Source organism: Falco cherrug, chromosome 9 (genome assembly GCF_023634085.1).
Source record: "Falco cherrug isolate bFalChe1 chromosome 9, bFalChe1.pri, whole genome shotgun sequence".
NCBI classification, from domain to species: domain Eukaryota; kingdom Metazoa; phylum Chordata; class Aves; order Falconiformes; family Falconidae; genus Falco; species Falco cherrug.
Window position 1 is genome coordinate 33,991,282 of NC_073705.1, and position 14,113 is coordinate 34,005,394.

The 14,113-nt window shown below is 41.8% G+C and overlaps 2 protein-coding genes across 5 annotated transcripts in view; one reads left to right on the forward strand and one right to left on the reverse strand.

Moving 5' to 3' along the window:
* The window catches only part of LOC129736772 (uncharacterized), a 127,117-nt gene that overhangs the window by 14,003 nt on the left and 99,001 nt on the right, over positions 1–14,113 (reverse strand). The gene's annotated exons all lie outside the window — the stretch shown is intronic.
* Positions 1–14,113, forward strand: part of WASHC2C (WASH complex subunit 2C) — a 41,929-nt gene that overhangs the window by 7,637 nt on the left and 20,179 nt on the right. For 3 of the 4 annotated variants that reach the window (XM_055720160.1, XM_055720163.1, XM_055720161.1), the window contains exons 11-21: positions 1,196–1,264; positions 1,634–1,746; positions 3,914–3,986; positions 4,792–4,848; positions 6,847–7,011; positions 7,593–7,726; positions 9,203–9,295; positions 9,800–9,904; positions 11,281–11,397; positions 12,832–12,995; positions 13,458–13,569. In XM_055720160.1, coding sequence (XP_055576135.1) covers positions 1,196–1,264; positions 1,634–1,746; positions 3,914–3,986; positions 4,792–4,848; positions 6,847–7,011; positions 7,593–7,726; positions 9,203–9,295; positions 9,800–9,904; positions 11,281–11,397; positions 12,832–12,995; positions 13,458–13,569 — 1,202 coding nt within the window. The remainder of the gene's footprint in view (positions 1–1,195; positions 1,265–1,633; positions 1,747–3,913; positions 3,987–4,791; positions 4,849–6,846; positions 7,012–7,592; positions 7,727–9,202; positions 9,296–9,799; positions 9,905–11,280; positions 11,398–12,831; positions 12,996–13,457; positions 13,570–14,113) is intronic. The other variant, XM_055720162.1, reaches the window with a different exon arrangement.

Sequence of the window (14,113 nt, forward strand, 5' to 3'; positions counted from 1 at the left end):
TAGTGGGGGGCTTGTGAGAGAGTTGGACAAGAGATTCTGTGTAACAGTATGTGAAGTTACACAGATCTATTATTTGAATATGTATTAGGTGAAAGCCCAACAAGAGGAATTAAAGGCACTATTTTGTGTTCTGAGAAACTTTTTGGCCATAATTTATGGTGTTGAATTGGAATTCACTGAGTGTTATAGTGGACAACACACTGCTTTCAGGTGAGATACGCCACTCCACAAGCACATGTATTATTGGAAAGGTTTTCTCTCCAATCTGATTCTTCTTTTACATGCAAAACTGCCTGTTTCATCACATGTACTTCCCCCTTTTTCAACTAAGTATGTGGAAAGTGCTGGTCACTGTAGTCTTTCTGTGAGCTCTAGAGTGGAAAACTCCTCAAGCAGTCGATTGATGTTTTCACGTGGTGTAGTTTTTTTGGTTTTCCTCTTTTTGGCTTAAATATACTGCATTTTGAGGAACTTTTCCCTGCTGCTGTTTTCTGTGATATTTTAGATTAAGTACTGCATTTACTTTTGTGCCACTTTCAAGAGGGGAGACCTCTCAAGTAGTTATTCTTGCAGCAAAACAGCAGTTGAAAATAGCTGGCTGAAATTAAGTTGGCAAGTGCTTGTGAGTTTTTGACCTGTAATTTTGAGAACATGAATAGACAAGAACAGTGTGTGTGAGTGTTCTTTCACGGTTCAAACAATCAGGCTAGGTCTGTGTATATCAGTATAAAACATACCAGCTTGCCTTGTTTGGTTACAGGAAAGTCTTCTGTTCATTGAAATAGCCTTGTGATGGTAGGGCCAAAGAAAATAAAACTCTAGATTTGCTTTTGGTAGCTGAATCAAGGTATACTATGCCTGGAGCCATTTGAGATGCTCAAAGGTTCCGCATGCTCTGTGTGGGATCTGTACCACCTGGAACGCTGTGTTGGTCTCTGACATCTCAGGTGACGCTAGTCTGTATGTGAGCAAGTATGTTGAACCCATAGTGCCTAACAGAATGATGCTATTGCAATTTTAAGTGATAATTTTAGAACAGGTACTTTGTACAGTTGCTCCAGTGGGCTGATTCATATGAAAACGTACAGGTCAGCTTGGTTAGATTGGTTTTTTAGTTCTTTTTACCATAGATTAATTGCAGACTGCCAGTAAAGTTGCAGTATTTTATTTTTGCTTTGAAATTTTGTTCTTGAAGCCCTGTCATCAGAGGCCAAAACAAGGAAAACCCTGGAAGAGAAGAAGGAAGTTAGAGTTCCATCGGATGGTAGGACATCATCCTTTCTTGCTTTTTGAATTGTGGGCTGGATTGTAAGACACCGCTTAGGAAATTGTGGCGTCTACCCTAGAAACTGGGTGGGATTTTAGTGAGCATCCTTCAAGGTGAGTATGTAAACAAATCTAGGTTGTGATGTGCATGTAAAACAAGGCTAGAAACAGGCTTAGTGAGACTTCCTTCTTAAATGTGGTCTTGTGGATCAACCACATATAAACATGACACAGAGAAGCTGCTGTAGACAAATTGGGTTGTAAGTGGGGTTGGAATCAAACCAGTTTTTATTTTGATTGTCTCTTTAATCCCCTTTCCTGAAACTCGGTCAGCCCCACCACAGTTCTTAGCTCTTTTGCCTTCTAGATGAAGATGATGACATTTTCAAGCCTCCTAAGCTGACTGATGAAGACTTCACACCATTTGGTTCTAGGGGTGGCCTCTTCAGTGGTGGAACAGGTCTCTTTGATGATGAAGAGGTGAGAACACTGGAGAGGATAGAAATTGATAGAAATTGTCCCCCTTTTTAAAACCAAACAGAAGATCCCCACAAATTCCCACTTCTGTAAGGCAGAGAGGGGAAACAGCATTTTGTTTCTTGGTAATATTCAAGTGTATTGGGACAGTATAGCTTTCCAGTGGAGAAACAGAACTACGTGAGTGGGGTACTTACATTCCTTGGCACAAAGCTTGCTCTTCTGCAGTGGTGCTGGTGAGAGATGCAAGTATGGTTCTAGCATTACATTAGGCAGGCTCTAATTCCAGCAGAGCTTACTCACCTCCTCACTTTTTTCTGTGAAGGTAATTCGAGTGCCGTACAATTTATTTATTTTGAAATAGCAGATTTCTTATAAAATGCCTGTGAGAGTACTGAATTTTGTCATTTTCTTTTTCTCCCTGGGTGTGGGAGAAGTTTGAGAGGAAAAGAGAGTATGATGCTCTTCACACTTTTATCTTTCACATACCATATCCAGATAGTGATGCTGTTGGGTTTCTCTGTCTCTGTGCTGTTAAAAGTTCCCTATGCAATTATGCTGTATTCTTTCACCTAGTTATTGTACAATTCCTGGGTTACCTGTGTTGGCAATAGAAGTTCACTTTAACCTTATTCTTGTGCTGTGTATCTAGAGCTGACTTGATAAAAGAATGGCACAAAGTGTTATTTCTGACCTTATTTTAGCCTTGTTTGTGCACGTGAAAGGATATAGAAACTTGGTGTCAGGGGTACTTAAGATTTAAGAATCTGATAGTAACAGTCCAGGTTAGTCCAGAATAGTAGCCAAACTCTTGCCTTTGTGGGATGTTGTGTTCCTCTTTGCAACTAGAACAAAGGTCAGGTGTTCCTTGGAGCTGAGGAGGCTCTTAGACTGAAATTTGCAAGGAGGAATCATGTACAGCTGACCTTAAGCTTACCATGCCAATCTACTAGAATATAGCCAAGAAGCACCAAAGAGGGGCATTGTGTGAAGGGGACAGTTCTATGCAATGCTTTCCAGTCAAACACAGCTTTATTGAAAAAATACTGACATGCTTTCTTTTTAAATGGCAGCCTAGAGCTTTAAAAAAAATGAAGTAATCTGATAGTGCAAGCCATCCCTGTGTAGATGCAAATGGCAGGACTACTTTCCTCATCCTGTAAACACAGGACAGCCAAGCAGATTTGTCTGTGATTGTTGCCTGCCTGCATACACTTGTTCTTGGTTTTCTGTTTACCTGAAAGTTAATCGTCTAGGAAGGGTCACTGGCCTTGTGCAATGGAGGACGCCTTACTGTACCAGAAGGCAGCCACAGTAGGTCAACAAGCAAATAGTAACTGACAGATGTGCAATTAATCACTGACATCCCTGCCGCAGCCTTGTGCTCCCCTACCCTTTCCTAAGTATTGCTGCCTTCTTTCCACAAAACTTTATACAAAGTTCATGTGTTTTGAGTCTCCAGGTAGGCAACTTCTAATACCCAAAGTCCTGTAAGAGGGAGGCTTTCAAGAAGTTAAATGGCCAGTACTCACAAGATCTGCAGGTCGCCTGGAAATCTAGACTGTGATTCTGAGTGTTGATTGGCACAGGGCAACTGCAACCCAAATACAAGGACTTTTGCGAGAGTGTTCCTGAAATGCTTTTGTCTTCAAAATGCTTTTGAGATTGAGATATCATGTATATCTCTGCATGTTACTGGTATCTTAGCATCTCCTTAGCAACAATATAAATCATTCATCTTAACCCTGTGAAGTTCATGAGTTTTTCTGTGTTTGTCCTGGCCTGAATTCTTCCTTCAAACCTTATTGTATAAGCTCCAATAAGATAGCTTAAAAGGGTGTAATCAGGACCTAAACAGCTGTAGATTAATAGTGTAAACCCTTGAAGATGTGCAAATAACAGGTCATTTCTTCTCTGCAGTAAGCAAACTGATAATCAGGGTAAATTAAACTTTAGAAGACAGAAAGCTACTCTTCTGAATGTATGCACTCAAATTAACACTTGAGTACCTAGGTTTAAGTTTATATGTGTATACGTCCTTTTGAGAAGGGAGTGGTACCTCTTCTGTCTTGGCTTAAAGTGGTTATTTGACGTGGAAAAATCAGCAGCTATCTTTTCCTACAAAAAACAAATTCACCACTTCCCCGCCCCTTTGCATTTTTATCTACAGAGTGATCTTTTTGCTGAAGCACCAGAAAGAGAAGAATCAAAAGAGGGAGAGGAGCAAGTCCCAGTAAGTGAAGGTAAGAACCAATTGTTGCCTCTTGTAGTCCTGTTTGTGCTGTGATTTATCACTGCTAGCAGCTAGGCTGATTTGTTTCCAAACCAGAAAGTCCGGAGTAGCAATTGCTGGCAAGTCTCTTCTCCCCAGTCTTGATAGAGAACAGTTGTGTTTTCATTGAATTCTAAATGTGTTTGTTCACTGTGATCTCTTATACACACCTACTCTCCTGGAGCTGAAAGGATGTCCTTACTGATGATGGCAGAGCTCTCTGCATGCACTGGATTCCTGCTGCTGAAGAGTACTTTGCAGGATCCAGTTCTGGGTTTGAGTGGAATAAAGATTTCTTCTTGCAGATTAATGCATGTCTGAGTTTCCCATTAGCTGCATATCTAGACCTTTAAGGAGTCTGAGCACACATCCTGTACTGCAGCAGCTTTTACCGAAGCACTGTATTTGATGAATTTTCAGATATGGAATGGGAGACTAAGCCATTTTATTTAGCGTGATTTGTATTGAATTGGTTTTGAGTGTGTTAATGTAAACTCTTGTAAATAATGCTATGTGTAAATGTATATCTTATTTATAAGTTTCAGTTTAGTAGGGCTGTTTTGTGGAGTTTTAATGGAGGAAAAATAGCTAGACTGTTACATATATCTGCAAAAAACCAGAAGTTCAAGGAGAAGGTCTGAAGAGGTTTGAGCTGTTGAGGGGTAAAAAACAGAGCTCAGAAGACTTCTCAGATTCCTATTTTTGTAGTAGAGTTCTGAAGGCTTGACAGCATAAAACAAGTGCCTCCATTTGTGTTGTACTTCCTATGATTTCAGTGTCCTCTACAAAGTCCTTAAAGAAAGTTCCTGCAGGTGCAGTATCTCTTTTCCCAGGTATGATTCATTCAGTAGCAAATCGCTTCATGCATAAAATGCTCTGTTCTTTAAAACCTGCTGGGGAGGTTTTAAAGAAGAAAACTGTCCAAATACAGCAGCGCTGCGTTGCTTGATCATATGTTTAGTGACAAATACAGATGCTTCTACCATGCTAAGCCTGAACTGCAGCATGCTTTATGGATAATCAAGATTCTCTACAACCTCTGGAGGTAGATATAATTGATGGCAGATATTAGCTGATGTCAACTTCCAGTGTTGTGCTATGAACTTTTAAGAAAGTGTGTTAGTTTAGCTGATACTATACAGCTTAAGTCTGCAGTGCATGCAGTCACACCTTCCCTCTGTACTCCAAGAAGGAAATGCACTTTGATCTTTCATATTTGGTCATATTCACTTGGGTTAGCAGAACATTTTTAAGCATCAAGTTCCTACATTTTTGTGTACAGGTAAATGAGACCAATCTTGGTTTTCCATTTTTGATGAGGAGGATCTGCATACTTGGGGAAGGACCAGATCTCTGAGCTAAATAAAAAAGAATAATAAAAAAGATCTCTGCTCCATTTCAGACTTTAAGCTGCACAATGAAAAGAAACATATGTCACTAGTCTCTTAGAATCAACTGACCTCGATTTCTGTTTGTGTGTAGGGTCTTCACCTGAGTTACCTTAATTTTGCCATTTATTAAGAAAGGCTTATTTTAAGACTGTGGTTTCAGTCTGACTGAGCTCTCAGTCAGCATGATTTTTAGAGTAGGGTGTATACAAATACAGCCTTTTTACTCCAGGATCAAAGATACACATCAGCAGTGGTCATTCTATATAATTGTAAGACTTGGTAGCAAAGTTTAAAACAGCAGATTGAGGCTTTCTTTATCCTTCGTTCTTTCTTGGGGGTACTGTTGCGTAAGCATTGTATTTCTCATCATTGTAACAGTTCTAGTTCATCAGGAATTAAATTACATGCAGCATTTATTCAAAGTCTACGGTTGTTCTCTCTCAGTAACTTGTAGCCAGGCTAAAGTCACCAGAGAAAAACCAAGATTGAGGCTCCTTTGCTCTTCAGAATTGCTTGATGAGCACATTCCCAGTGAACAGTTTGTTTAGGAACTTGAGAATGTTTAGTAATTAATCAAACTTTGTGGCTGTATTCTTGTAAATCCTGTGGCACTTTCTAATGGTGTGATACACTATTTTTAGAACAAACTGCTGCTGTACTGGTCAAAATTCGTGCATTGTGCTGAATTTTAACCAAAAAGCAGTTCTACTTTCTGCCAAACTTTCACTTAGTCTTCCCCCTCACCCCCATCATTTCCAGGCATCTATACATAAGAAGGAAAAAGACAGGCTTAGAGCCAGGCTGCCAGTTTTAACCAAAAATGCTAGAAGTGTTTGCAGACAGTCTATCAACATGCATGTAGAAGCTGGACATACACCAGATGTAGAAGAAACAGTTTTTTCCGACTTACTGTAGTTGATCACTGCCATATCTGAAGAATGCAGGAACCTTGGCACCAAAGACAGCCTCATACTGCAGTACTGCTAGTAGTCTTGCATGACAAGTGCAGCTTCTTGGGAGAATTCAGTCAGCTGTCCTTTCCTCTCCTCAAGCACTTTTATTTGTCCACAATGGTGTGGCTTACTCATTAGTGAAGTAGGATCCTGGCTTGAGAAGTTCGTAGGGGCAACAGTGTGGGACTGGTGGGTCTTCTGGCTTTAACACAGAGCCTGGCTGCTGTTCCTAGGGGAGATGAGCATGTTTGAGGAAGAAGTGATTGCAGTGAGAGCGAGGGGCCATCTGTCTGTGGCTTGGCTTTATCAGGAAGTTTCTAGCTAATCCTCTTGATGCAGCATTGTTGCAGGAGCGCGTTAAAAGTTGCTGGGACACAAACTCTGCCTGGCTCTGCTTACTATGGCACAAGTTCAGCGTTTTGGTAACTCTGGCAATGATCTCTGGGTTTGTATTTTATTCTCTCCCCCACCCCCATCTGACCTGCAGGAGGAAGTGATATGTTAATTAGTTCCACTGCAGTTGTGGAAAAAGACAAGAAATCTGCAGCACAGAGCACAGAGAAAACTCCTAAACAGCCTGGGAGAGTTACTCTGTTTGATGATGACGATGATGACTTCTTTGTGGGAGTAACTAAAAAGCCTCCAGATTCAGGTACCTATATACATGTGCAGTGAAAGATTAAACATTAATCAGAATTCAAATTTATAGGAACCAGTGAGTTACAAAACTCAAACCTGCATCACTGCAGGGTTATTTTTGTTGTTTTGTTTTTGTTATTTCTTTTCCTCAATGTGGTGTGGGACTGATTTGTTACATGCTCTCCGCTTTTCCTCTCTTAGGACGCCCCTACTGCTAGGGCAGTATCTAGACTTGAATCAGGGAAATGTTACAGGCTTTATTCACACAGCCTTGAGTCCCTGTGCCCAACAGGTGCCTGACCCAACTCCCTGTTGGCAGGCTCTAGGCATTTAGAGGTGCCAAGCCAATACAAAACACTGCTTGTAGAGGTGCCAACTGAGTCTACCCCAGTGCCTGTTGACCGCGCTCTCATTAGTGCTCTCAGGTAAGCGGTGTTTCACTTTGAGAGGTTGTCTAGCTTTTTCGTCTTAAGACTCCTGATGTTGGTCATCTCTAAAAAGGAATCATGGTATCTTTTGAGACTGGTATCTTCTGTGTTTAGTAGTGGCTGTTGTGTTCTCATCGCTCCCTGTGTGTTTTGTCTCTTGATGCAGTCAAGTCCAGAGCTGACCTATTTGATGATGATGATGAAGGTGACTTATTCAAGGAAAAAGCTGCCATTCCTCCTGTGGTTGCTGGCACAACTAAAGAAACAGAAAGCTCTAGGGAGACAGTCGTGGAAAAAAAGGTAATGGCATATAAATGGAATGTATGGCTAAGGTTTTAGGAAAGAGTTACTAATGCAGCTGAAGTAGTCTTTCCATGTACTATGGAAGTGCCATATTTGTGAAACAGGACTAGGTTCATAGGGGCTTCCATGACCTGAGTGCTTCAGGGGTCCTTAAATGCCTTTTGCCCTTCGATTTTTGGGTTTATTTGAGGTTTTTCTTGTGTGGGCACTGACTGGAAGAATCTTATTAAGGCAGGATTGAAATGGGAGCAAAAAGATTAGCCTCTGATAATAAAGAATGTTTATAAAGGTCATGGCTGAGATGAAACCAGCCTGACTTAAGAACCTTTGATGTCATGGTTCTGTGCTGTGGAGACTGTGTCTCCATTTATGCCAACTGCTGATAGCAACTTAACTGGTAACCCATTGTTTGTATATACTGTGGGAGAGGGAGATGGATGTCATGGTTCTACCTAAGCATATACAATACTTGGAGTGTTCAAAGAGCTGTTTTTCAGCTGAAAATTCTTTAAGTTATAGAAAGCTATAAATGCTGTCCCGAGGACATGTGTACAGAGTTATGAGAGCCTCCTAACGCCCACTCCACTTTCATTTTCAGAGCAGTGTCTTGAGGAAAACAGTAATGCTCTTTGTTTCTATGGCAGGATTGTATATACTCATTTTAACATATTTGCTGTCCAAGGAGTATTTAAATACAATGAGCTACAGGGACTCTTCTCCCTTTTGGACTGAGAACGGTACAGTGCTGGGGCTGTCTAATGGAAATTGCTGTAGGACTTTCTCCATATTGCCTTAGGAGAAGCACCTGACCACAAGGGCCAAAGCCCGCTTCTATTTGTGGTGCGGTGCAAGAGTATCCGTGGTCAGTGGAGCAGGAGTGGTGGTGGGAGGTCATCCAGTGCCATCGTTCTGATCTCATAGCACTTGGCTTTCCTGGAGGAGAGGATGAAAACTGATTCAGCAGCAGCACTCCCTGCTCTGTCAGGAAGTGAGGGCTGGTTTTATACTTCAAGCTTGCTGACAGTAGTGCTTGTGTCTGGAATCATTCTGAGTTTAATGGCAATATAGCTGGTGGCGGGCTGGTGCTGTGCTGTGCTAATGCAGGAAATGATGGCTGGCACAGCTGCCCTCATCCTTTGCAAAACGCAACTTGTTGAAAGAAACTTTGTTGTTTAACTGATGAGGGAGCCAGGCATGAGTTGCTGCATATATTTTTGAGTTGAGAAGGGTCGTGATGGGAGGGGAGGCCTATGGTAAGACCTGCAAGTCACTTGTGCAGAGCTCAGGCTGCATGTCAGGAACTCACTCAGCACATCAGTTTTGGAGTTCAGCCCATCGGTGACAAGCTTGTGTTCTGTCCCTTCAACTGCTGGGATGCTACCAGTGGCATGCCTCTTAGAAAGGGTCATATGATGTGCCTGCCCTTACTGAATCTAAATGGGTGCTGATACAGTGTCTTTATTTGTCCTAAAGAGTCGACCATCTTCAGGTGAGGACTTCAAGCCTTTATCTGAAACACCTCCAAGAAAACAGAGGGGCCTCTTCTCTGATGAGGAGGATTCTGAAGTGAGTATCTCTTTAATAAATCCCTACGGAAATCCTTGGTATCTGAGTCACGCTGACTTCGGCTCACTCTTTTCTGGGGACTGCTTACTTATCTGTAGGATTGGGAACTCTGACACTCATACATCCGCTTCCAGCCATCCTGAGAGCTCCTTTTTCCTCCAAGAGTGAAACCCCTGGGAATGTTTTCCCTGTCCTCAGAAAGTTAAACTTGTGTGATACCCACAGGCATAAACTGAAAGCCCAAAGAGGGGAAAGGTCAGTGAATCAAAAGCAAGAAACCTGAAGGACTGCGGATGTTTTTATCTTGTGTCCTCGGCTTCTAGGTAGCGATTAATCTGCAAAGCTGTGCAGTTGCAAGTGAATGGTGCATCTAAGTAAGACATTCTTTCCATACTTCACAGGCACATAAATGCTTTTGTTAAAAGGAAAAACATGAATGTCCCATTTAGAATTCTTAAACGTACATCATTGCTTTGCAAATTGACATTTCTTTGGTTTGCGCAGGACTTGTTTTCATCAAGTAAAACTGTGAAGTCCAAAGCTGCATCTCTCCCCACTGGCAAGTCCATGACAAAAGCTCCACTTTCCTTGTTTGATGATGATGAAGAGGTAAGGTACCACTTGCTGGTATTGCCTGTGTGTGGGAATCTTCTTGCACAGCCTTTTGCAAATGCAGCAGGAAATATTCAGAAGTTTACAGCACTAAGCTTGTAAATGGAGCACTAAATTAGAGCATTAAGTCAATCTAGTATTTTGTAGCAATTCTGAATATGTGGACAGCGTTATGGAGAAGAATGGTGGTAGGGACTCTTGTGAGCTCCTGGTCTCTTTGTAGTATTTTATAGTCAGCGCATATCATCTCTGGACCTAAGTGTGAAGGATGTTATCCCTCTGATAGGACTAGAGAAAACACTGAGCCAAAGAATGAATATGAGCTTCAAGAATTTGTTTTATCCTAGTCTGTGGTACCTAGCCACATGAATGACATCTTGTTTCTCTTGTGTCATGCCTGGAGAATTCCTTTTTTCTCACTTTTCAGTGTGTAAGAATTGTGGCTGCTAGTGTAGAAACAGCTCAGAGCACAGTTTGTACAAGAAGCTTTACAAAATTGGATTAGTGTGTGCTTCTCTTCATGTTTTTACCCTCTTCTTCCCACACACACTCCAAAGAGCTTTCAGCTCTGGGCATGCAGCCTTCTTTGTGAGTTAGCTTACTCTATAGCCTTAAGCTGAGGCAAACAGGAGGTCTGCTCAGAGCCATAAGATAAGGGACTTCTGCAAACTCAGATAAAAGTTTCCTGTGCAAGAGAGGGCTGCTTCCAGCTCACCCTTCTGAATATGGGCTGTTAAGAAGCAACTGTCAGGATAGTGAAACGTTTTGTAATGTGGTAAGGTATCTAGTGTCTGCCATGAAGGTTGTCTTATGGAACTGAAGTTCCAGTTTAGTGGAGAAAAGCATAAATAAGTGTTAGATGGTGAAGTCAATGAAGTCAGCATATGCTTTTGTATATTCTGATGCCTGTATAATAATCTGCATGAGTATCTTCAGGTGAAAAGTTTTGGCGTTTGCCCAGTGGTAGTGGTTCAGCTTGCCTATTGCCCGCCCTCAGAGCAGGATTCATTCTCTGTTTCATTATGTAAATGTAGAAACAGTGCCTCATTGTGTTAGCTGCTGTGCAACAGAATTAGGCGTGTTTTGGCTGCTGGTCAAGCCTTATGGTGGAGAATCTGTGGACCAAAACCAGGCTGCATGCTTACATGTTTCTGGGTATATTCAATGCCGAGTGCATAGAATTCCTTGTACCAGAATACTGTATTACAATTGACACTGTCTTCAAAAAGGGTCACAAATCACCATTTCTCTATCCTGCTCAACTGAGAAGTGGATGACAACAGTGTCTTGCATGCCAATGACTTCTCAGTGAGCTTTTCATTGTGGTTTTGGCTTTTGATTTTTTCTTTATTTTTTTAAAATCTTTTTTTAAGGATCTCTTTGGTGTGGTACCTGCCAAGAAGCACCAGGAAAAAACCCTGGAAGACAAAGCAAAACAGTCAGAGCCACTCAAGAAAACCTCCAGCTTATTGTTCAGCAGCGATGAGGAGGTACTGAGGAGTAAGATTTGGTTGAAAGGGTTTATTGGGCTTTATGCTGGGCAAAGAGCATAAAACTGTTGAGACGGGAACCACAGTCAAACTCTGCTGTGTCCACATGCCGTGCCTAGCCCAGTCCTGTGACTTGTGTGCAGCTGAGGAAGCTGTCTGATTCTTGGCCCAAATTATCTCAGGACCTAGGTTACAGAAGTCATGTGGAAGAGAAGATCATTATTTTCAGTGTAATTTATAGAAAAATCAATAGCAATTGGAGGCTGCTGCCAGCAAATCTGACCTGAAAATAATAAAAGGGAAAAATGTTTGTTCTTACTGGTTTAATTTCTGTAAGGAAAGTTTAGCAGTTCTAGGTTGATACGTGATGAGTTTTCCTTTGTTTGGGGATTTTGGGGTGGAGTTTTTGTTTGCTTAGGTTTTGGTGGTCTTTGTTTGTTGTTGGCTTTGGTTTGTTTGTTTTTTAAATCTAGGGATGGGAAAGTGAAACATAAATAGCTAGGCTTCCCAGAGAGCAGTGCTCTTCTAGGGATGGATTAGTTGTTGTCCTGCATCTTAAATGAAAGCTGGAGACACTAAGTAAATTAAAAACTTGTCTGGGAAGTCTCTGAATTAACTCACATGAATAGGATCCAGACTCTTCTTAGCCTTCCCACTCTGCAAGATTACTCTTTCATGTAGACTTGATTTTTATCTGTCTGGTAATTGCTCGTTTAGTGGATACTAGTAATATCTTTAATACATTTTTATCTTAATGTAGAATAAACCAAGTTTATATTTCAACACACCTGTGGTCCCTTTCAGAAAGGGGACAAACACAGGGGGAGAATGGGGCGAACAACTTGAAATGCTAGGAATAAGAAAGCATACAAGCCAGAAAACTCCCAGTCCCAGAAGTGTTTCCTTCTAATGTAGATTTTTGACTTTTTCAGTGGGTAGGCTTGATTAAATGCTAGCTCGGGGTGGGGTGGGGTGGTGGAAGTACTGTGGCTGAAAGTTGAGGAAGTAAGTACAGCATCATGCACTATAGTAATAAGATGCCTTGAGTGTGGATGTTGTGGTTTTTCTTGGGTTTTTTTGGTTTTTCCCCATACATCAAACCCGCTAATTATTTTAGGGGATCAAATCAGGTTCTGTTGGGTGACCTTACTCCTGTCACAGCAGTTGACACTAACCTCAGTTGTCAACAGCAACTATAATAATAAAGTGTATATACCCTGTTTTGCTGGGCAAATGCTGTATGCTGAAAGGCGGTGAGGCCCTCTGCAAAGCCTGAACAATGTCAGGTTCCAGTGGCTAACACAAAGGCAGGAAAAAAAGCTAGCAGAGAGATGCAAGGACTGCCGAGATGCTAAAGTATTTCTGCTTATAGAGAAGATGGGAAAGTGGCTTTGACCAAGACAAGAGAAAACTTAAGGGTTCCTTATTTTTAAGGAACACTGGAATGTCTCCAAGCCAGCTAAACTTCCTTCTGAAGATGACCGAAAAGAGGACCCTGCAAAACCAGCTAGCACTGTCAGTCAGGCTAAAGCTGTGAAGAAGACAAGCCTCTTTGAGGAAGAGGATGAGGAGGATTTATTTGCAATCACTAAAGAGAGGTGACAGTCCTGGGAGGGGAAGGGGGGTGGGGCATTTTGTCAGAACAGTCCAGCAGCACCCTCAAAACCAAATGGACCCAGGCATATCGCAGGTGTTGTCCCTTGCTACTGCTACTGAGGAGGAAGTAGTGGTGTGTGAGTGGAAATGAGCAGGGGTGGACTTTTCTTTCCCTTTTGTATCTGTGGTGGATCATTCTCCTTGCCACCACTGAGCTGGGTTCTCAGTTTCCATGCCTGCCATATAAAATCCTTTTGACCTTTTTTTATCTTCAGTTCTGTAGAAAGTTGTGCAGACAAGAAGGGAGGGTGGTAGAACTATTGAGACAGCGAGGAAGCAGAGTCCTGTATCTGGGACCACTTGCTGCAGATGGTGGTCCTAAGTGATACTTTTAAACAGATGCAGTGCATGGCCTCTGAAACTTTTGCACTGCATCTTCCACTTTCTCCTCTCTCTCACTGCAGCCAAAGGAAGCCGCAGAAGGTATCATTGCTGTTTGAAGATGATGCTGTTAATGGAGAATCTCTCTTCAGCTCCCAATCAACGTTACTTCCTTCAGTTGCTAAAGCTGCAGTGGTACCTCCCCTTTCTTTTAAAACTAATGTGGAACACTTAGTCTTTTTATAGTCTCTTTTCCTTGTTAAGTACTGAATATAAGTCTAACTTGTTTTAGAGGATGGAACAGGGCAGAATGAATGTTAGATTAAAACTTCATACTACCATCAGCCTAATAGAGAGTTCAAAATTTTCTTGACCACTAACCCTAAATTTGTTTGGTTTATGCTAAAAGCCCTTTTTGAGGATGTTTTGAGAGTTGTCAACCAGAAAATACTGTTAAAAGGAGCAAACAGCTTACTGCTGACTGTGAAGCTAGGGCTTCACCCTTTTGTGTGACCTCAACCCAAGCCAATTCAGATGTGTGTACAGGCTTTTTACTGGCCCTCTGTTGAGGGTGCTTGTGCTATCCTCTTGTGCTTTGGAATTGAGAGCAGGAGTTGCAAAAGCTTAACACAGCTGTAGTGAAAGTTTCTGTACATGTGTGTGTGCTGCCCCCTCCCCTCTGCCTCCTTGCCTTTCTGCTTACTTGGAAAGTGGTTGTCCATAAAGATATTAGACCTGG